At 40.9% G+C, this 24,485-nt stretch overlaps 1 protein-coding gene across 1 annotated transcript in view; it reads right to left on the bottom strand.

Moving 5' to 3' along the window:
* LOC130293390 (oocyte zinc finger protein XlCOF7.1-like) overlaps positions 1–24,485 on the bottom strand; it is a 145,096-nt gene that overhangs the window by 7,897 nt on the left and 112,714 nt on the right. The window contains exons 9-14 of the mRNA XM_056542053.1: positions 9,366–9,498; positions 7,461–7,602; positions 7,275–7,377; positions 3,836–3,994; positions 1,825–1,951; positions 1,674–1,741 (exon numbers count right to left, since the gene is read on the bottom strand). Of these exons, the coding sequence (XP_056398028.1) occupies positions 1,674–1,741; positions 1,825–1,951; positions 3,836–3,994; positions 7,275–7,377; positions 7,461–7,602; positions 9,366–9,498 (732 nt within the window). The remainder of the gene's footprint in view (positions 1–1,673; positions 1,742–1,824; positions 1,952–3,835; positions 3,995–7,274; positions 7,378–7,460; positions 7,603–9,365; positions 9,499–24,485) is intronic.

A 24,485-nucleotide genomic window follows, 5' to 3' on the forward strand; every position in this document is an offset into this window, starting at 1 on the left:
ACGCAATTTTGGACTTTTGAATTTTTTTATGTGTACGCCATTGACCGCGCGGTTTAATTAACATTATATTTTTATAGTTCGGACATTTACGCACGCAATGATACCACATATGTTTATTTTTGTTTAAATTTTCGTTTTAATGGTAAAAGGGGGGTGATTCAAACTTTTATTAGGGAAGGGGTTAAATCACTTGTTAACTTTTTATTTTTATTTTTTTAACACATTTATAGCCCCATAGGGGACTATAACATGCAATCTTCTGATTGCAGACACTGATCAATGTTGTGCCATATCATAGCATTGATCAGTGTCATTGGCGCTCTGCTGCTTCAGCCTGGATCTCAGACATGGAGCAATAGATCACCGATCAGACGCAGAGGAGAAAGGTAGGGACCCTCCTTGAGTCCTCTCAGCTGATCGGGACATCGTGGTGATCCGGATCAGCCTGACTGAGCTGCCGGGAAGCATTTTCTTTCATTTTAGATGCGGCGATCAACTTTGAGGGATTAATACCGGACATCAACGCGATCGGTGATGTCTGGTATTACCCACGGTTCCCGGCCGTTGATACACACCGGGACTGACCCACTATGACGCAGGGTCAGCTCGTGACCCCCGCGTTATAGCTGTACGCCCTGCACAGTAATCTCTTGACATTCCCAGGTCGCTGGTCAAGCCTCATATATTGTACCGTCATGCTTTGTGTAATTTATTGTACGATTTGTAATGACGACTGAATGATCAATAAAGCTTTTTTAACACCTTGATCTTTTTTTTTATTTATTCTCATCTTGACTATTGTCGCTCTTTACTCTATTCTTCTGAACTCTTCCCCCTCCACAACAAAGATGAGTGGGGATGGAGCTACATGGAGGGGGCAGGTGTATCAGGGCGTTCCGGGCTGGTGCCACAACACCAGTTCAACGGCGGCCCTCCGGGTTTGGTCATTGGGCCCGGGGGGGGGGGGGGGGGGGTCTAGAGCTGGGGCTCTTTTGTGCCTTGGGAGTGGTGACCCTGATGTGCTGAAACTCACTGGGAGTACTGGCTCACTGAGTGGAAGCACGGGCACTAACCTCTTCATCTTTTGGCACTTCTGGAGTGTGTGTGGCCATCAGGTTCCTTACCTCCCTGAAAAAAATCCCAGGTACTCCTGCATGGGCAGAGTATTGACCGTTTACCAGCTCAGCAGTCACATACCTAAGCTAATGCCTAGGTGGATGCCAGGTTCACTTGCAGTCAATTAGTAGCTTCATCGAAAAGGGATATTGAACCTGGAACCTCGAAGGCACCTTTTGGCCCAGAGGGGAAGGTGAAGGTGTGTTGGGGGCCCCTCTCTCCTTACAGAGAAGGCCTTGTGATAGACCGCATGCTTTGTTAACGTTTTTTAGTGTGAAACTTTGGACTTTTTCTTGCACTTTGGCGATTGAGAGCACGTTCCTCGGCTCTTAGATGGATGATGCTGCACCTCCCAACATCTCTCCCTCTATCTACCGTTATATCTGGTCTCTGCACACAATCAAAGACAAACGTCTTCCATTCTCAAACTCTAAATCTAATCACTAATGCCATTCTCATTCCACAAGTATAAAGCATATAATACTGTAGGATAAAACAAGACTGAACACAAGAGCTTCACAGCCCTTCTACAGATCATAGGGAATATCTCCATCTACCTGATCCTGATCCTGAGGAAGAAGAGGACGGGGACACCTCTCTGCTGCTGTTCTCTTACTGGATCTGACTGTAGGGAACACATACAGAGACTGAATTCATTCTTTACATACAAATAATGAGAGGACGTGTGTATATAGTCATGTCTATTACCTGCTGATGTGAGGGGCTGCTGATCCTCCATCATCACCTGATCCTTGTACTGATCCTTGTGTCCTTCTACATACTCCCACTCCTCCATGGAGAAATAGACCGCCACGTCCTGACACCTTATAGGAACCTGACACACAATGATACAGTCATCACCCCGACCCCTCCAGTGGTGTTACTGTATAATGTCCCAGCATTCCCAGCAGTGTCACCTCTCCAGTCATCACCAGACCCCTCCATTACTGTATAATGTCCCAGCATTCCCAGCAGTGTCACCTCTCCAGTCATCACCAGACCCCTCCATTACTGTATAATGTCCCAGCATTCCCAGCAGTGTCACCTCTCCAGTCATCACCAGACCCCTCCATTACTGTATAATGTCCCAGCAGTGTCACCTCTCCAGTCATCACCAGACCCCTCCATTACTGTATAATGTCCCAGCAGTGTCACCTCTCCAGTCATCACCAGACCCCTCCATTACTGTATAATGTCCCAGCATTCCCAGCAGTGTCACCTCTCCAGTCATCACCAGACCCCTCCATTACTGTATAATGTCTCAGCATTCCCAGCAGTGTCACCTCTCCAGTCATCACCAGACCCCTCCATTACTGTATAATGTCCCAGCAGTGTCACCTCTCCAGTCATCACCAGACCCCTCCATTACTGTATAATGTCCCAGCATTCCCAGCAGTGTCACCTCTCCAGTCATCACCAGACCCCTCCATTACTGTATAATGTAGCAGCATTCCCAGCAGTGTCACCTCTCCAGTCATCACCAGACCCCTCCATTACTGTATAATGTCCAAGCAGTGTCACCTCTCCAGTCATCACCAGACCCCTCCATTACTGTATAATGTCCCAGCAGTGTCACCGCTCCAGTCATCACCAGACCCCTCCATTACTGTATAATGTCCCAGCATTCCCAGCAGTGTCACCTCTCCAGTCATCACCAGACCCCTCCATTACTGTATAATGTCCCAGCATTCCCAGCAGTGTCACCTCTCCAGTCATCACCAGACCCCTCCATTACTGTATAATGTCCCAGCAGTGTCACCTCTCCAGTCATCACCAGACCCCTCCATTACTGTATAATGTCCCAGCATTCCCAGCAGTGTCACCTCTCCAGTCATCACCAGACCCCTCCATTACTGTATAATGTCCCAGCAGTGTCACCTCTCCAGTCATCACCAGACCCCTCCATTACTGTATAATGTCCCAGCATTCCCAGCAGTGTCACCTCTCTAGTCATCACCAGACCCCTCCATTACTGTATAATGTCCCAGCATTCCCAGCAGTGTCACCTCTCCAGTCATCACCAGACCCCTCCATTACTGTATAATGTCCCAGCATTCCCAGCAGTGTCACCTCTCCAGTCATCACCAGACCCCTCCATTACTGTATAATGTCCCAGCATTCCCAGCAGTGTCACCTCTCCAGTCATCACCAGACCCCTCCATTACTGTATAATGTCCCAGCAGTGTCACCTCTCCAGTCATCACCAGACCCCTCCATTACTGTATAATGTCCCAGCATTCCCAGCAGTGTCACCTCTCCAGTCATCACCAGACCCCTCCATTACTGTATAATGTCCCAGCAGTGTCACCTCTCCAGTCATCACCAGACCCCTCCATTACTGTATAATGTCCCAGCAGTGTCACCTCTCCAGTCATCACCAGACCCTCCATTACTGTATAATGTCCCAGCATTCCCAGCAGTGTCACCTCTCCAGTCATCACCAGACCCCTCCATTACTGTATAATGTCCCAGCATTCCCAGCAGTGTCACCTCTCCAGTCATCACCAGACCCCTCCATTACTGTATAATGTCCCAGCAGGGTCACCTCTCCAGTCATCACCAGACCCCTCCATTACTGTATAATGTCCCAGCAGGGTCACCTCTCCAGTCATCACCAGACCCCTCCATTACTGTATAATGTCCCAGCAGGGTCACCTCTCCAGTCATCACCAGACCCCTCCATTACTGTATAATGTCCCAGCATTCCCAGCAGTATCACCTCTCCAGTCATCAGCTCCATCATCTTGTTGATGAGTTCTAGGATCTTCTGTTCATCCATTTCCTCATGTATCAGGGAGTGAGGTGGGGGCCCCGGGATTGGGCTCAGGGTTTTTCCCCATTCTTCACACACAGGGGCCCGACAGCGCCCACTAGAGGACTTCTTCACTACTGTGTAATCCTGTGTATGGAGAGACACATTAATATCACTACATACATTCCCAGAATCCCTCACCTCTCCAGTCATATCCATCTGTTATTACATAGATAAGTATGAGGTCATGTGACATCACTCCCAGAATCCCTCACCTCTCCAGTCATATCCATCTGTTATTACATAGATAAGAATGAGGTCATGTGACATCACTCCCAGAATCCCTCACCTCTCCCGTCATATCCATCTGTTATTACATAGATAAGAATGAGGTCATGTGACATCACTCCCAGAATCCCTCACCTCTCCAGTCATATCCATCTGTTATTACATAGATAAGAATGAGGTCATGTGACATCACTTAATCTCACTGACAGTCAGACACAATGGTGTCCTATAGCTATTTTCTACCAGAATAACATTAAACCATGTAGCTAAAAATTCACAATTTTATTTGATCCTCGTAAAAAACCCAATAACAATAATACAAATAATTCGTATCAATACATAAAAAAGAGAATAAGCTCTCCTATGATGAACAACCGTATATCCCAACGCGTTTCCCCGTGTATCTTATGATATACAACGGTTCATCAGGGGATGGCAACAACAGTATACACATATATACCTAATAAGCACCGAGACATGGAGGGACAATATGTATAGATAACGTACAACACATGGACAGAGGCATAGCTTAATGTACAATGGATAAAAGGACAATTAGAACTATACATATATTATAATACATCAAAGCAGGCACATATGTAATACAAAGCACGTAAATGCAGATAGAAAATGGCAAGGCTTATTTGTGGCTTCATTTGAATATCCTCCGACTGATGTAGCAACCTGTAGCGGGAAGCAAAAAAAGGGGGAGAACAAACAAAGAAGAATAGAAAGAAAGAAGACACACATACCACATAAAACATAGCATTAGCTTTAGTACACAAATATTCCATTCTACATATATTTGCAAAGCAAGAATAATAAATATAATCACATCACATGCCAAAAGATATTGAGACATGAAAAAGTGTCAAGATTATAGTGTAGATAATGGATGTGTTGAAGATGATAACGAAGATGAATAAGGAAGAAAACAGATAGGTACCTATTAATGACAAACCAGGTGCCAAAAAAGAGGAAAAATAATAAGGTAGATGAAAGTCCTTAATTTACACCAAACGTGGTCTCAAAAAGGCTCCCAAAGAAAAAACATAAAGACATATATATATATGTCATTACCTCTAAGTAGCCAAGGACGAAATCACTGATAAAGTCACTGATAAAGTGAGGACCCTACGATAAGGGCTCCTCCATAGAAAAAGGGGGAAATAGGCTTAGTCAATGGCCCCCTAAAAATGGCAAATAATAATAATCATGATAAAGCCATACCAAATCTACCATATATATATATGGACCACCTCATTAGTAGTAAAGCCTATACCTGGATTAAAGACCTGAAAATAGTTGCTTCCTTACTACAGATAACTCCAGACCGAAATTGTCCAATCACCAAGAACCTGGTTGACCCTCCAGTTTATTACGTAAAGAATTCAGATAATAATGCCACCTATACACAAACAGGGGAGTGGGAGGGAAATAACATCAGTACAGATGGTAAATGCAAATGGTTCAATGTTACAACCCCAAGACCCTAATCCTCACCTAGGTAACGAAACCTCTATGATGTCCACAAAACCACAGTACAGTACCTATGATGTCCAGCCATTATCCATGTGTAGTTACTGCAATAAATAACTAAACTGATTAACCTACTTCCTAACACCACAATAATTAATGCTCAGTCCACTGCTTACCCCCATGTCAAAATGCCATAGGCATGATACGTCCGTCTGCGACTGGCGATCCACGTCGCAGATGGCTAGATGTATCCCAGCCTCTGTCTTATAAACCTCCACACTCGCGCGCATATCCGGGACGCCAAATGCGTCACTTCCGGTAGCCGCGTATCACGCAATAGCGTCTCCAAGGACGCCGTAACCAGATTGGGTCACATGATACTAGGTCATGTGATAACAACTCCGAGGACGCCGCAACCAAATCGGATCACGTGATGATAAATCACGTGACCCTTACGGCCATCACTGCACTGCACGTCCAGGATAGTTTAGTGAAGATAGGGGTGGGAGGGAAATTGAAGAGAAGGCTGGAAAGAAAGATAGTGCTATATAGCAGCACAGGAGAACTTAAATAAAGTACCGTATGTATAGATAAACAAAAAAGAAAGAGAGTACCAATATAAATCTAGATCATTGTATAACAAAATAAAGACTACATATCTTATTACACAATTACAGGGAATCATAAATATTTGAGAACAAATGATACATCCATATTATGTGTCAATTGTGACTACATAAATAGTATAATAACTTTTAAAGACTAACTGCTCAACCGAGCCAATGAAGTTAGGGGCATTTCTCGCAGTTTCATATAGTTTTTAAGTCCATTCTGTATTTTCTCACCAAAAACAAAGTGATTATGATATTATGGGTAATGTCTTTACTAAATGATAGTGATTTTTTCAAATATAAACGGTAAGCAAGGAAGGCATCCCGTACCAATCGGGATCTCCTCCAAGACAAAAGTTAGATAAATTGCAATGAGAGTTAATAAGGAGTGACAATGCTGTAAATAGCTACAAAAAGCAGCTATAAGTTAAACGTTCGTTTAGGCCAAATGGTGATACAGATCGCATCCTAAAGATCCATTCGGATTCTTTTTGTAGGATGCGTCTGTCCCATTCTCCTCCCCTAGGGGATTTCCGAATTACTTCCATAGCACAAAAGGAGATACATTTAGTGTCACCACCATGCTTTGCCCACATGTGTAGTGACACCGGAGTGTCTCTTCGATTTTGAATGTCACAAACATGTTCTCTGATCCTTTTCTTAAAGGACCTCTTAGTTTTGCCTATGTACTGGAGGGGGCATGTGCAGGTCCCTACATATATCACCCCTTCAGTATCACAATTGGCAAAATCTCTGATGATGTATTCTCTTCCAGTCACTACACTAGTGAAGGACTTACTTTGCTGGATGTTGCTACATGCCCTGCATCGGCCACAACGAAAGGTACCAAGTGGTTTCCTATCCAGCCAAGTCCCTTGCCTGGTTGGTTCCACAAAGTGACTATGTACCAACCTATCCCTTATAGACCTACCCCTGCGAAATGTAATCATGGGGTAAGGAGAAACAATATCGTTAAGATCTTGATCACTTCGTAAAAGAGGCCAATACCTTTTCAGTATATTCTTTACCCTTTCTGATTGGTTATCATAGGTACCAATTAATCTAACAGAATTGTCCTCAATGGTCCTATTTTTCGGGGTTAGCAACTCTTTACGTTCTGATGTTAAGGCCCTATTGAAGGATGTAAACAACACATCCGAGGGGTAGCCTGATTGCCTGATTGTTGAAACCTTCCATCGACGAACAGTTCCTACGTATCCCCACTGGACAATTCCTGCGGATACGTAGGAACTGTTCGTCGATGGAAGGTTTCAACAATCAGGCAAGGGATCTGAGGGATAGGTTCGTTGAACGGGGCTACCCCTCGGATGTGTTGTTTACATCCTTCAATAGGGCCTTAACATCAGAACGTAAAGAGTTGCTAACCCCGAAAAATAGGACCATTGAGGACAATTCTGTTAGATTAATTGGTACCTATGATAACCAATCAGAAAGGGTAAAGAATATACTGAAAAGGTATTGGCCTCTTTTACGAAGTGATCAAGATCTTAACGATATTGTTTCTCCTTACCCCATGATTACATTTCGCAGGGGTAGGTCTATAAGGGATAGGTTGGTACATAGTCACTTTGTGGAACCAACCAGGCAAGGGACTTGGCTGGATAGGAAACCACTTGGTACCTTTCGTTGTGGCCGATGCAGGGCATGTAGCAACATCCAGCAAAGTAAGTCCTTCACTAGTGTAGTGACTGGAAGAGAATACATCATCAGAGATTTTGCCAATTGTGATACTGAAGGGGTGATATATGTAGGGACCTGCACATGCCCCCTCCAGTACATAGGCAAAACTAAGAGGTCCTTTAAGAAAAGGATCAGAGAACATGTTTGTGACATTCAAAATCGAAGAGACACTCCGGTGTCACTACACATGTGGGCAAAGCATGGTGGTGACACTAAATGTATCTCCTTTTGTGCTATGGAAGTAATTCGGAAATCCCCTAGGGGAGGAGAATGGGACAGACGCATCCTACAAAAAGAATCCGAATGGATCTTTAGGATGCGATCTGTATCACCATTTGGCCTAAACGAACGTTTAACTTATAGCTGCTTTTTGTAGCTATTTACAGCATTGTCACTCCTTATTAACTCTCATTGCAATTTATCTAACTTTTGTCTTGGAGGAGATCCCGATTGGTACGGGATGCCTTCCTTGCTTACCGTTTATATTTGAAAAAATCACTATCATTTAGTAAAGACATTACCCATAATATCATAATCACTTTGTTTTTGGTGAGAAAATACAGAATGGACTTAAAAACTATATGAAACTGCGAGAAATGCCCCTAACTTCATTGGCTCGGTTGAGCAGTTAGTCTTTAAAAGTTATTATACTATTTATGTAGTCACAATTGACACATAATATGGATGTATCATTTGTTCTCAAATATTTATGATTCCCTGTAATTGTGTAATAAGATATGTAGTCTTTATTTTGTTATACAATGATCTAGATTTATATTGGTACTCTCTTTCTTTTTTGTTTATCTATACATACGGTACTTTATTTAAGTTCTCCTGTGCTGCTATATAGCACTATCTTTCTTTCCAGCCTTCTCTTCAATTTCCCTCCCACCCCTATCTTCACTAAACTATCCTGGACGTGCAGTGCAGTGATGGCCGTAAGGGTCACGTGATTTATCATCACGTGATCCGATTTGGTTGCGGCGTCCTCGGAGTTGTTATCACATGACCTAGTATCATGTGACCCAATCTGGTTACGGCGTCCTTGGAGACGCTATTGCGTGATACGCGGCTACCGGAAGTGACGCATTTGGCGTCCCGGATATGCGCGCGAGTGTGGAGGTTTATAAGACAGAGGCTGGGATACATCTAGCCATCTGCGACGTGGATCGCCAGTCGCAGACGGACGTATCATGCCTATGGCATTTTGACATGGGGGTAAGCAGTGGACTGAGCATTAATTATTGTGGTGTTAGGAAGTAGGTTAATCAGTTTAGTTATTTATTGCAGTAACTACACATGGATAATGGCTGGACATCATAGGTACTGTACTGTGGTTTTGTGGACATCATAGAGGTTTCGTTACCTAGGTGAGGATTAGGGTCTTGGGGTTGTAACATTGAACCATTTGCATTTACCATCTGTACTGATGTTATTTCCCTCCCACTCCCCTGTTTGTGTATAGGTGGCATTATTATCTGAATTCTTTACGTAATAAACTGGAGGGTCAACCAGGTTCTTGGTGATTGGACAATTTCGGTCTGGAGTTATCTGTAGTAAGGAAGCAACTATTTTCAGGTCTTTAATCCAGGTATAGGCTTTACTACTAATGAGGTGGTCCATATATATATATGGTAGATTTGGTATGGCTTTATCATGATTATTATTATTTGCCATTTTTAGGGGGCCATTGACTAAGCCTATTTCCCCCTTTTTCTATGGAGGAGCCCTTATCGTAGGGTCCTCACTTTATCAGTGACTTTATCAGTGATTTCGTCCTTGGCTACTTAGAGGTAATGACATATATATATATGTCTTTATGTTTTTTCTTTGGGAGCCTTTTTGAGACCACGTTTGGTGTAAATTAAGGACTTTCATCTACCTTATTATTTTTCCTCTTTTTTGGCACCTGGTTTGTCATTAATAGGTACCTATCTGTTTTCTTCCTTATTCATCTTCGTTATCATCTTCAACACATCCATTATCTACACTATAATCTTGACACTTTTTCATGTCTCAATATCTTTTGGCATGTGATGTGATTATATTTATTATTCTTGCTTTGCAAATATATGTAGAATGGAATATTTGTGTACTAAAGCTAATGCTATGTTTTATGTGGTATGTGTGTCTTCTTTCTTTCTATTCTTCTTTGTTTGTTCTCCCCCTTTTTTTGCTTCCCGCTACAGGTTGCTACATCAGTCGGAGGATATTCAAATGAAGCCACAAATAAGCCTTGCCATTTTCTATCTGCATTTACGTGCTTTGTATTACATATGTGCCTGCTTTGATGTATTATAATATATGTATAGTTCTAATTGTCCTTTTATCCATTGTACATTAAGCTATGCCTCTGTCCATGTGTTGTACGTTATCTATACATATTGTCCCTCCATGTCTCGGTGCTTATTAGGTATATATGTGTATACTGTTGTTGCCATCCCCTGATGAACCGTTGTATATCATAAGATACACGGGGAAACGCGTTGGGATATACGGTTGTTCATCATAGGAGAGCTTATTCTCTTTTTTATGTATTGATACGAATTATTTGTATTATTGTTATTGGGTTTTTTACGAGGATCAAATAAAATTGTGAATTTTTAGCTACATGGTTTAATGTTATTCATGTGACATCACTCCCAGAATCCCTCACCTCTCCAGTCATATCCATCTATTACATAGATAAGAATGAGGTCATGTGACATCACTCCCAGAATCCCTCACCTCTCCAGTCATATCCATCTATTATTACATGGATAAGAATGAGGTCATGTGACATCACTCCCAGAATCCCTCACCTCTCCAGTCATATCCATCTATTACATAGATAAGAATGAGGTCATGTGACATCACTCCCAGAATCCCTCACCTCTCCAGTAAGTCGGAAGAGTATCTGTAGGGTGAGGTCTATTATCCTGTCGGCCATCTTGTTCCTGTCTCTCTCCATGGTTGATCAGGAAACTTCTCTTATATAGAAGATATCAGCAGAGGATCCTGGGTTGGAGAAACCTGAAGGGAAGAAGAGGAAAGTACAACAAGTCCCAGAAAGAAGATAAAAGACATGAAAGAGTTCTGGGTCATGTGATGGTCAATGGGGACATAAAGCGCAGGTCCTGAAGGGGTTAATGGTGCTGTCCCCTCCCCCACCCCTCCTGATGGCCACACACATACCTCCACCCGCAGACTGTACAGAGCCGGGTACTTACCCTGTGCTTACACCACCTGCCATGATGTCACAGTCATGTGATCAGTCACATGGAGAAAGAGGAGGAGTCACATGATCAGGGGCTGCTGCTCTAGGCTCATCTGCTCAGTGTATGCAGGACTCTGCTGTGCTGGTTGTGATCGCTGCTGGATGAGCTGAAGTTATGTGTATGCAGCAGAGCTGTGTGTGTGTGATGTGCGTGGTGCAGAGCTGTGTATGTGTGTGTTATATATGTCTGCAGCAGAGCTGTGTGTAATGTGCATGTAGCTGAGCTGTATGTGTACACAGTAGAGCTGTATATGTGTAATGTGCATGTAGCTGAGCTGTATGTGTGTAATGTACATGTAGCTGAGCTGTATGTGTACACAGTAGAGCTGTATATGTGTAATGTGCATGTAGCTGAGCTGTATGTGTACACAGCAGAGCTGTGTGTAATGTGCATGTAGCTGAGCTGTATGTGTACACAGTAGAGCTGTATATGTGTAATGTACATGTAGCTGAGCTGTATGTGTACACAGTAGAGCTGTATATGTGTAATGTGCATGTAGCTGAGCTGTATGTGTACACAGTAGAGCTGTATATGTGTAATGTGCATGTAGCTGAGCTGTATGTGTACACAGTAGAGCTGTATATGTGTAATGTACATGTAGCTGAGCTGTATGTGTACACAGTAGAGCTGTATATGTGTAATGTGCATGTAGCTGAGCTGTATGTGTACACAGTAGAGCTGTATATGTGTAATGTGCATGTAGCTGAGCTGTATGTGTGCACAGTAGAGCTGTATATGTGTAATGTACATGTAGCTGAGCTGTATGTGTACACAGTAGAGCTGTATATGTGTAATGTACATGTAGCTGAGCTGTATGTGTACACAGTAGAGCTGTATATGTGTAATGTACATGTAGCTGAGCTGTATATGTGTAATGTACATGGAGCTGAGCTGTATGTGTACACAGTAGAGCTGTATATGTGTAATGTGCATGTAGCTGAGCTGTATGTGTACACAGTAGAGCTGTATATGTGTAATGTGCATGTAGCTGAGCTGTATGTGTACACAGTAGAGCTGTATATGTGTAATGTGCATGTAGCTGAGCTGTATGTGTACACAGTAGAGCTGTATATGTGTAATGTGCATGTAGCTGAGCTGTATGTGTACACAGTAGAGCTGTATATGTGTAATGTGCATGTAGCTGAGCTGTATGTGTACACAGTAGAGCTGTATATGTGTAATGTGCATGTAGCTGAGCTGTATGTGTACACAGTAGAGCTGTATATGTGTAATGTGCATGTAGCTGAGCTGTATGTGTACACAGTAGAGCTGTATATGTGTAATGTGCATGTAGCTGAGCTGTATGTGTACACAGTAGAGCTGTATATGTGTAATGTGCATGTAGCTGAGCTGTATGTTTACACAACAAACTGTAAGAAAACTGTGTAAATAAAAATAAACATATATGGGGGGAGTGGCCTGTCATGTGAAGAAGACAGACGCACGTTTGCTGAGCTCTGCTCCCACGGCCCTAAATAGCGGGGGATTCTGCAACTCCCATGAGATCCAAACGCTCAGGCAGGAACAGAGGATCCAGGGGGAATTCCCAGTCTTCTGACATCCCCATTTCTAACTTCTTTAGCACGCTCTCGGGGCTCACGCACACCGAGGACTGCATGCCTGCACTATCCAAGATGGCGCGGGAGGCCTCGTTGCAGGAGGCACCCGCTCACTCACCTCCAGTGACACGCAGGAGCGCCGCTGTGACCGGGACCTCGGGCCGCTGCACACACCTACCTGCCCTTCTGGATCTGCCAGCCCGGACTCCGGTGGCCGAGGGACAGCCGTTGACAGCTACAGGGCTAGAGGTGGAGGTGGCTCCTTTACAGGGGCGGCCGCCCGGAGGCTGCGACGAGACGCGTGCTCGGTCCGCGCTGCGAGGCTCTTCTCCTGCTCCCGGCCTTACTGACACTGCACACCGCTGCCCGCCCACTTCTCCTGCGACACTGGCGGAGTGGGAAGAGAGGAGCGCCGAGGAGTCACTGATTCAGCCGGTAGGTGTGGGGGGGGACTGAGGTCGGGACTGTGCACGAAGGCAATATGGCGCCCCCCCCCCCTCACCTGGGACTGTGGAGGATACGGCGCGCTCGCCGTCTTTGAGTGTCCCCTCGATATTTGGCAGCCAGAATAGCCACACTGCCACTGGCCCCCTTCTCATGTCACAGGACTGGCCCCTAGAAATAGTGTACGGTCCTCTGGGCGCCCTCCCCCCTCCTATGGAACGTCACAGCCAGTTGTCCGAGGGGGTCTGGGACTCAGATCCTAGGCTGGCCCTGCATCACCGGGGTGCCACTGCTGCCCTGACCCCGCTGACACCTGTTGGTGCTGCTGGTCCCCCACTTGCAATGACCAAGACATCTTCCATCCCAGTGACCGGCCGAGTCCCCCTGGCAATGGTGGACGGTGACCCTCGCGCCTCAACTTTACCACCACGGGCCCAGGTGGTCGCGCTGCTTAAAGGTCACCCCGAATTGCAGGCCCTGCTGTCACTTATGCCAACTAAATCTGACATTTCTGCGATGGCCCTTGATTTGAAGCATACATGGCGTCAGGATTTACAGCCAGTTAAAAACGACGTTGCCGAGCTACAGGGTAAAGTAAGGGCACTAGAGGACTTTCAAACTACTGTCATGGACACTCTAAGAGATCTACAACAGGCTGCGGTGGCCCAGTCATCTCCTAACCACGAGCTTGCGGACCATCTTGATGACATTGAGAACCGTAGCCGTAGAAATAATATACATATACGTGGTTTGCCTGAGGCTACGCGCTCTCAAGACCTTCTGCCCACAGTCACAGGCATCTTTAATACATTGCTTGGTCGCCCTCCTGAGTCGCCGATCGAACTGTATAGGGTACACAGGGCGTTGAGGGCGCCCAGCACTGATCCGACCCGCCCACGTGATGTGATTTGTAGAGTCCACAGATACGTGCTCAAGGAGCAGATTATGCACAAAGTGAGGCAGAGGGGTGAGATTGACTTTGACGGTGCTACTTTACACATCTACCCTGATCTGTCTAGACGGACACTACGCCAGTGAGCTTTACTCCGACCCCTGCTCCGTGTCCTTCAGGAAAGAAACATTCCATATCGCTGGGGTTTTCCCTTCGCACTCCATGTTTCCACTGGTGACCTGACTGCCTCACTCCGTGTTCCGGAGGAACTGCCACACTTCCTTGATGGACTAGGTCTCCCACCTATGCTGCTGACGAAGTGGACTGACTTCCTGAGAGATCCCTTTGCTCCTCCACCTGCGCCCAGGGCCTCACAGCACACCCCAGCCAGGCGCCCTAACCCAGGATGGCCAATGCCGCAACGCCAGAGGAGGTCAAGACGAAGCTCGGCCGAACCTTCTGTGGAACCCTGACTTCCATAGAGTTGTTGTTTAGAGTGCCTTACATCTTTTACGTGATACATATGTAGTGTCTTTCGGTGATGTGTGACCAGTTTCTCCACGCCCTGACACCCTTCCTTTCTCTTCTTCCCTGTTTTTCTTCCCTCCCTTTTCCTCTTTTTCACTCCTGTTAAAATGATTAATATACAATATAACTTATGCAAGGGTATACAAGATGGCTGACAAGAGTCAAATCTAAAATGGATGCCATGACCTTTAGGAACAGTTAAGCTATAGCTGAATACTATAGATAGAATTGCTGAGGTATGCATAACTATACTATTCTAGGAAGGGTACTAATGTCCAATTAGTATGCAAGTTAAGCATGACATAATGTATACACCCTTAAGTTAAAGATATACTCAAACCAACCCACTAGGAGGAGATATATAGAGATAAGTATATTTATGGATATAAGACATAGTATAACCACGCCCACATATGTAAAGAACACACCATAAGTACGGTATTTAAGAAGACTGCAGGATCATTAAGGCATCATTATGGAAGCATCATTAAGGCATCATCATTAAGGAAGCCTCATCCATGGAGGACGAGGAGGACATCATGAAGCAAGACCATTGAAGTAAGCCAAGCCAAGCTAAGAGGAAGGAGCCAGACCAGTCTGATGAAGGAGGAAGCCATCTTAGATGAACTTTCCATGATGGATCCAGCCCACACAACCCTCACTTGGTGAGATTGTTCTGAGAACATGCCTGTACTTCCTACTGTTATTATTGTAATACTTAAGCAAGAACTGTTATTTACATAAGATTTACTAGTTTGTTCTGTTTGCCATATTTGTCTATGAGCCTAAAATAAATGTATGATTGTTTACTAAATTTGATGTAACCTGAGTAATTTATTCCTCTCCAATGGTGACTGTGTCAAATGAAATTTGACCAGTATAAGAATGTAACATTTTGGCGACGCCAGCCATTCGTCTTTGTTCAGCTTGTACAGGGGGAGAGATGTACGGATGCCATATACTATACAAGCTTCCCAGGAAGACGAGACCCTAAGAATCTGACGACCATTGGAGAAGGCCAGGAAAAGAATTCAGCTGCGGGAAATTGCTAAAGGACGTTTCAGCAAAGCAGACTGAGAGACAAGAGGCTATCTGATGAGTATTGTTTTAATTACTCTATATTATGGTAGACAAATGTAAAATGCAGGTTTCAGACATTTCTAGGTTTAAGTCAGATGTATCTAAAGTAGACTTAAAACAGTTATGGTTTAAATTAGTAACAGAATATGAAACTAAGAATAAGGAAATAGATGGTAAACTATTTGTAAATAAAGAGAAATGTAAGGTAGCAAATCTGGTACATCTGTCACAAGCTTTCCATGATCAAGTTTTGATACATGGAAATGATCCAGAAATTGTATCCAGAAAAGATTGTGGTATACAATGTAATGGTGACGTAACAAGTCAAAATGTGTTGACATCTGATTTGGATACAGAGTCACAAGGAATGTTTACTACTCAGTGTAGTGAAGACTTAAGGGAGTCAGCTGCTGACATCTGTCAAAGTGACAGATCAATGCATTTGTTAACAGAATTACATTATTTGAGTAAACTTAAAAAAGAAATCCCTACATTTAATAAGAAATTTCATGTAGCGAGAAGTTTAGAAGTTTTTGAGGTACACGTAGCTAAGTTTGGTTTAACCAAGTCTCAAATCAATAAAACTTTCCGATTATATATCCCTGTAGATATTTGGAGAATTATAGAGTTACATCACAATGTACAGGGAGAAGAATGGTTGGAATGTGATGATGTTGACAGGCTGACAATGCTCTGTACAGGTGTCAACAAGGACATTCCAAGCATAGATATGTTAACTTCCTATCAAATCGGAAAAAACCAATGTGTTTTTGAGTACATGAAAAGTTTTGAACGAATGTTCAAGGTGATTATGGACAAAAACACATCAATTGATAAAAATCAGATTATGATAAGTACATTTATTAAAAAGTTTCCTTTCATGGATAAAGTAATATTAGCAATAGCGTCAAAGAAAAATTCGTTAATCGAAGTTGCTAAACTAATTGATGTAGCCAGGAAGCAACAAAAAGATAGACATTGTCAGGCTTCTAACATATCACAAAGCAACATGGCTAGGCACACTTGTAACAAGTCCAACATACAGGAGAACATTAGGCAGACAAAGCCAGAACCAGTGTCAGACATCAGGCAAGTGAGACACATAATAAGGGAGAAAATGGTAGCTCAGAAGAGACACAGAACACTGAGAGATCACATGACAGAAATCACACAGCTCCGGAAAAGTTCAACACATAATCTGAGTAAACCTATATCCAAAGGAATTGTAACCCCAAAATTGTCTAAAAAGAGTTACAAAAATCAGGATGCAATCTATGAACAGCGAAGGAGATTACTACATATAAATGTTAAGCCATATAATAATGAAACAATTAATTTTGAAAGTAATCCAGTAAAAGTGTTAGCAGGCAAGATTGAAGGAATTCACTCTGCACTGTCCAATCAAAACACAGCTGATGGTAGTGAAGCTAAGACAGAGGAAAGTGACACCCCAGCTTTAACAAGGTCTTTGAGTGACAGGCTTAAACATTGTAAGTTAGAGAAAGTAGAGCATAGAGAAATTAAAGGGTTAATGGGATTGTTTACTGATTTTCTTATGAAAGAAATGATTAAACCAAAGGTAGCAATTGGATAAAAAGGTTTTAAATAAACTTAAGTATAGATTATATGGTAAATGATTTTTTGGCTAGTCTAATGGATTTTGGCAATATTATGTAAAAATGTTAGTTATGTTATATATTAGTGAGAGAGTCAATTAATGATATATGTTTTTACTCTTTGCTACATTTGTTATGGTAAAGAGTGGAGATATATATATCTGTGTATAGCTATTTAAATATATATATATTTATTACTATTGATATGTTTGTATGCATATACATTATTAATAAGATAGAGAAAGATCATGTTTCTTTGAAACAGCTGCAGGGTAATATTTGGAGATCACCGTCATATGTTATTATTCTGCAATGATAATGGAATATGTAACTAATGATATCTGCTTTTATCTCTTAGTAGAAGTAAAAGTTGGGAAAACAAATAAAAGTTATTTTGTCCCAAGGATATGGTTAACAGAGATGCAGGACAAGAGCTGATTAGCTATAAGTTTTGTGACTAACATTAGCTAATGAAGTTTAAATAATGTATTGTATGTACTTACATATAATTGCATCTTGTATATGTTTTAAAAAGCATGAAGAATAAAGTTATCCATTTTGCTCTGTAAAGTAAGCATGGTTCTTCTCTGTATCCTCTATTTAAGTAACCTTGAGTCCATGTATCTGTCGCCATTGTAACTGCACGTGTGTGTAAATGAAGGACAAAATGGGCACGGGCATGAGAAACCTTGGGTACGAGCATTTGTTGAAATGTGTGCATGTATCTGTAATTGACAGGGACCATGTGTGACCATAGGTATGGTTAAGTAAATTAAGGAATGTGTCTTTGGAAAACTGAACCCAAAGTGATGTGAGTGATGACACCGCAGTGTTGTAAGAAGTGAGTTATAAGTATTGAAAAGATAAGGCCTTTTGGATATTTTCAAAGACATGTCTTTAATTCATTAATTTAGTTAATACATATATTAATTAATTAATTGAATTCTTGGGAAGTACTTCATATAAATTGTATATTTTAATGGTACCATATTCAAATTATTAAATGTATGAAAAGGTGTATTCAGTGAGCGAATAAATGTGCTGAGTATGGAGAATATAGTGAAATGATTGGAGTATGCTATGTTCTAAGAAATATTAAATAATGTTTGAAATCCAAAAGATAAAGGGTTAATAATGATTGGTTTTATATGGAATAAAATTTGAGTGCACAATATTTCATTCTTTACCAAATTATAGAGAGAATTACATATTGACATGAAAATACATATATTTCTATGTTAATATGGAGAGATTGGTGAATCAAATGATTTCAAATATTATTGTGATTAAAGGTTCTAGGGGTATATTTTATTTTATTTTATTCTAGTTATTTTTAAGAAAGTTTAGGTTACATTATGGTTATTTTCATATGAAGGAATTTTAAGGTAATTACACACTGACATAATGTAGGTTCAATTGTTAATTGTTCTTTGTTTTACATGTTCAGTATACATGAATATTCATATGGGAATTAGTTCAAGTATATACACAAATTCATATATGTGTGTTTGTGAATGTCTTGTGTTGTATAAATGTTTACACAAGTAAATCTTCATGTAATTGACATAGGTAAAAATGTGGGGAATTGTTTTATTCATTTTAATGGAGTCCATTACTATAACAAAGTTGGTGACAAATATATACTGGGTTTCACTGGGTTTCTTTATTAAATGGTATTACAAAACACTGTAACAAGGAAGAGTGGAATTCCATCTCTCTCTTACATACAGTAATCCTACACTTTGAAATATATTGTGGTGTTCCCAACAACAAAAATCACAGAGTACTTCAGCTCTCATAAGCTGAATGGGGCGAGTGACAGCTGTTAAGACAAAGTCTGGTATTGGGAAAGTGATGTAATACATCACTATAACTTCTAAAAAGGTACAAAAAAGTGAAATGCACACAACAATATAAGGTTTTATACACATTTTATGGTGTCATGTGGGATAATAAAAAATTGGGTAATAAAGATTATTTTGAAAGTGTCAATTTTATATAATGAATAACATGGTGGAATACATGGGTAATTAATTAATAAAGGTTAAGGTTATATTTAAAGTAATTATTAATATGAAATAAAAATAAGAATGTTATGAGTATGCTTAGATAATATATGATTTACATAACATATGAGAATAACTTATGAGTTAAGACTTGTTTACTATTAAACTATTGTATTATTTTAAGATATTTAGAATTCGCAGTCAGATATGGTTAATATAATAGTATAATAATAATCATAATAATAATAATATTATGAATAGTCATAGAATGATGTTTAGCATATGTGACATAATAATAATAATCATAATTAATGTTTTTAATAATTATTTCATATTTAAAATTATAAGGTATATATGATATGAAATGATGTGGTATATTGTAATGAATATATTATAGGAAAAGTTACCAATATTTTGGGTATAGTTTAGGGAAAAAGAAGAGTTTTTGTTTTTGATTATTTTTGATATTTCCTAAATCAAGTGGGATATCCAAGTTAAACAGATGAAGACAAAGATAAGTTTTGGACTATCTGTTATTTTTAATTGACTATTTTTCCAAAGGATATTTGCTGGACAATTGATGGACAAGAACAGCTGATGAGCATCAATGCTGGGACTGACTACAGATTGTTTTCAAAGAGCTTCTCTGTTGAAATTATTTTAAAATACTCCCATGGGGAAAGGACTTCACTTGCTGTGAGGATCAAGGATATGATGAACTGTGTTTCAGGTAAAAAGACTTTATGTCTACAGATGAATAGGAGTCTGAAGCCAGAGGTAACCAATGGTAAGGTTTACCTGTATTAAAGAAATATAAAGAGGACTTGCTGGGACTTCTAGTTCTACAGATGACTAAGAGAAAAAGGCCTGAGTGGAATTCACTGAGTCAAGTTACAGAGTGAGGTATTTGACCATCAGCTTCTGTCTCAAGCAAAGGAGTTAAAGAAATGTATTTCTACAAATTGGGCTAAAACATAAGTCCATGAGCCAAAAGGTGAAGAAAAAAGTTATTTGAAAAAGGATTGTTTTCTTATCACCAGCTGTTGTTCCAGCAAAGAAATAAAAGAGTTAAAGTTAACCATTGCAGTGTTGATGCAGAGTCTTTGAGGAAGTGACTTATCATCAAGGGATGCTAACCCTTGGCTGTCCAGGACTAAAAAGAATGTTTGCTATTACTGTAAAATTCAAGGAACCAACTGACAAAAGAATGATCATAGAATAGGAGCAAAGAAAGAAAATTTGTTATTATTGGTAAAAATAATCAAAGGACAGTGACTATTGTTTTTCAAAAGTTTTCCATTTCAAGGATTTTTTATGGACTGTGTTATGGACTGAGTCAAAAGTTACATTGATCTTCTATATTTTGATTTTTTCCAAGACCCAAGAAGACAAAGATTTAAATTAGATTTAGGTATTGGTTAAAAATGTTTTTTATGAAAGATAAATTACAGTATACCACAACACAACATAACATAATATAATATAACACAGTATGGTAAAATGATAATGTATTATTGTATGGACTAGTATAACATGATTTGTTATATATCATGATATACTATGACAAAGAATTATTAGAATAATGATGATAATAATACCAATGAATACTATGAATGGATTTATTTACTTAAAATTGATATTCTAAGATGATATATACTAATTTAAAGGGGATTGTCTAATTAATTTACAAATTGACTACAAAGTAAGGATTTGGTTACTAATACTATATATGGTAATTGTATATTGAAACAACTGTATTATGAGTAATTTTAAAAAACTCATAATAGGGGGAAATGTTAAAATGATTAATATACAATATAACTTATGCAAGGGTATACAAGATGGCTGACAAGAGTCAAATCTAAAATGGATGCCATGACCTTTAGGAACAGTTAAGCTATAGCTGAATACTATAGATAGAATTGCTGAGGTATGCATAACTATACTATTCTAGGAAGGGTACTAATGTCCAATTAGTATGCAAGTTAAGCATGACATAATGTATACACCCTTAAGTTAAAGATATACTCAAACCAACCCACTAGGAGGAGATATATAGAGATAAGTATATTTATGGATATAAGACATAGTATAACCACGCCCACATATGTAAAGAACACACCATAAGTACGGTATTTAAGAAGACTGCAGGATCATTAAGGCATCATTATGGAAGCATCATTAAGGCATCATCATTAAGGAAGCCTCATCCATGGAGGACGAGGAGGACATCATGAAGCAAGACCATTGAAGTAAGCCAAGCCAAGCTAAGAGGAAGGAGCCAGACCAGTCTGATGAAGGAGGAAGCCATCTTAGATGAACTTTCCATGATGGATCCAGCCCACACAACCCTCACTTGGTGAGATTGTTCTGAGAACATGCCTGTACTTCCTACTGTTATTATTGTAATACTTAAGCAAGAACTGTTATTTACATAAGATTTACTAGTTTGTTCTGTTTGCCATATTTGTCTATGAGCCTAAAATAAATGTATGATTGTTTACTAAATTTGATGTAACCTGAGTAATTTATTCCTCTCCAATGGTGACTGTGTCAAATGAAATTTGACCAGTATAAGAATGTAACAACTCCCTCCCTCTCTTTCTTTCTCCCTTTTTCCCCTCCCTCCTACTCTTTTTCTCCCCCTTATTACTTTCCCGTTCTTAATTTCCCGTTTCCCGTCTTCCTACCTTTTAAGTCTTCTGAAATAATTACTCCTAAATCCCTTTCCTCAGATACTGAGGTCAGGACTGTGTCAAATATTCTATATTCTGCCTGAAGGTTTTTATGCCCCAGTTGCATTATCTTGCACTTATCCAAATTAAATTTCAGTTGCCAGAGTTCTGACCATTCTTCTAGTTTGCCTAAATCCTTTTCCATTTGGCGGATCCCTCCAGGAACATCAACCCTGTTACATATCTTTGTGTCATCAGCAAAAGGACCAATACCTTACCATTGAGACCTTCTGTAATATCACTAATGAAGATATTAAACAATATTGGTCCCAGTACAGATCCCTGAGGTCCCCACTGGTAACAAGACCTTGCTCTGAATATTCTCCATTGACTACAACCCTCTGTTGTCTGTCACTCAGCCACTGCCTAATCCACTCAACAATATGGGAGTCCAAGCTCAATGACTGTAGTTTATTGATAAGTCTTCTATGTGGGACAGTGTCAAAAGCCTTACTAAAATCTAGATATGCAATGTCTACTGCCCCTCCGCCATCTATTATTTTAGTCACCCGGTCAAAAAAATCAATAAGATTTATTTGACATGATCTCCCTGAAGTAAACCCATGTTGTTTTTCATCTTGCAATCCATGGTATTTTAGATGTTCCACAATCCTATACTTTAGTAGGGTTTCCATTAATTTCCCCACTATTGATGTCAGACTTACTGGCCTATAGTTGCTTGATTCCTCCTTACTACCTTTCTTGTGCATGGGCACAACATTTGCTAATTTCCAATCTTCCGGGATGGCTCCTGTTACCATTGATTGGTTAAATAACTCTGCTAACGGTTTTGCTAGCTCACCACTAAACTCTTTTAATTATTTTGGGTGTATCCCATCAGGCCCCTGTGATTTATTTGTCCACTTTAGAAAGCAAACGTAGAACCTCTTCCTCTGTAAAGACACATGCATCAAACAATTCCTTAGCTTTTCTCTCTAATGGAGGTCCTTTTCCTCCTTTTTCTTCTGTAAAAACTGAACAGAAGTATTCATTAAGGCAGTCGGCTAGCCCCTTACTCTCTTCTACATACCTCCCTTCCTTTGTTTTTAATTTAGTTATTCCTTGTTTTGATTTCCTTTTTTGATTTATATATCTGAAGAATGTCTTATCCCCTTTTTTCACAGACTGAGATAGTTTTTCTTCTGCCTGTGCTTTTAGAAGTTTTTATAACTTGCTTGGCCTCTTTCTGCCTAGTCTTGTAGATTTCCCTATCTTCATTGCTCTGGGTTGTTTTATAATTACTAAATGCTAGTTTTTTGTTTTTTTAATGATTTTGGCCATTTCTGCTGAGTACCACAGTGGTCTCTTCCTTTTTCTGCTTTTACTGACAAGTCTAGTGCAATTTTCTGTTGCCTTCAATAAAGCGTCTTTTAAGTAGTCCCATTTCTCCTGAACTCCATGTAATTTGTTCCAGTCTGATAGGGACTCATTTATGACTAATCTCATTTTTGAAAAGTCTGTTTTTCTAAAATCTAAAACTTTTGTTTTTGTGTGGTGTGACTCCTTCACTGTTCTTATATTAAACCACACTGATTGGTGATCACTAGATCCTAAGCTTTCGTCAACAATAACATCATATACCAAATCCCCATTTGTGAATACCAAATCCAAAATGGCCTCCTTCCGCGTTGGCTCCTCAACCACTTGTTGTAGAGATAATCCCAGTAGGGAATTTAGAATATCTTCTCCACCTTCTTTCTCCCATCCTCCCCCCCCCCTTTCTTTCCCCTTTTCCCTCATTCCTCCTGGCTTCTCTCCCTTCCCCCCCTCCTTTTTCTTCATTCTTTTACTCCCCCCCCCCCCCCTCTTCTTCTTCCCTTTCCCTCTCCTTTTCCTTCTTTGCCCCCCCCCCCCCCCCCCCCGGTCTCCCCACCTACTCTTTTTCTCAGATTCCCTGTTTTCTCTCCCGCTCTTGCCTGATCTAAGGGTGCCTTATTTTCCTTCCCATTGCTAGACCGCGTTGTCTTACTCCTTACCTCCCCGCTTCATATTGTCCAACGGCTCCGATATGGAGTCTGTAACTGTGACATGGACGTGGGCGGACGAATGCATTCTGCCTATACAGCTTGTTTGATTTGGTTTTTCCTACACCTCCATTGATTTGTGTGTTCTGTTCTTCGTCACCTCACCCCCACACAGGGTTGGTGTGCGTGTTGCACACCCTTTGGGCAGCTGTTAGATACTGTCACTAGTGTCCCTACGCAAGTGATTCTTGCTTTTTTCTTTTGCCCCTCCTTTTAATCCTACCACCCCGTTTTCTGATATCCTGATTTTTTTTGTTTACTGATTCTCCTCTTTTTCCTTTTTCTTTTTCAGAGCCGGTTCCTCGGCGGTCGTCTCGGGTGCCACCCCCAGTCCACGTCACCTCCCCTCGTCTGGATTGCTAGAGCCTCCACCATGGCGGAGGTAAAAATTGCTACT

This window comes from Hyla sarda, chromosome 1 (assembly GCF_029499605.1).
Source record: "Hyla sarda isolate aHylSar1 chromosome 1, aHylSar1.hap1, whole genome shotgun sequence".
Taxonomy (NCBI): Eukaryota; Metazoa; Chordata; class Amphibia; order Anura; family Hylidae; genus Hyla; species Hyla sarda.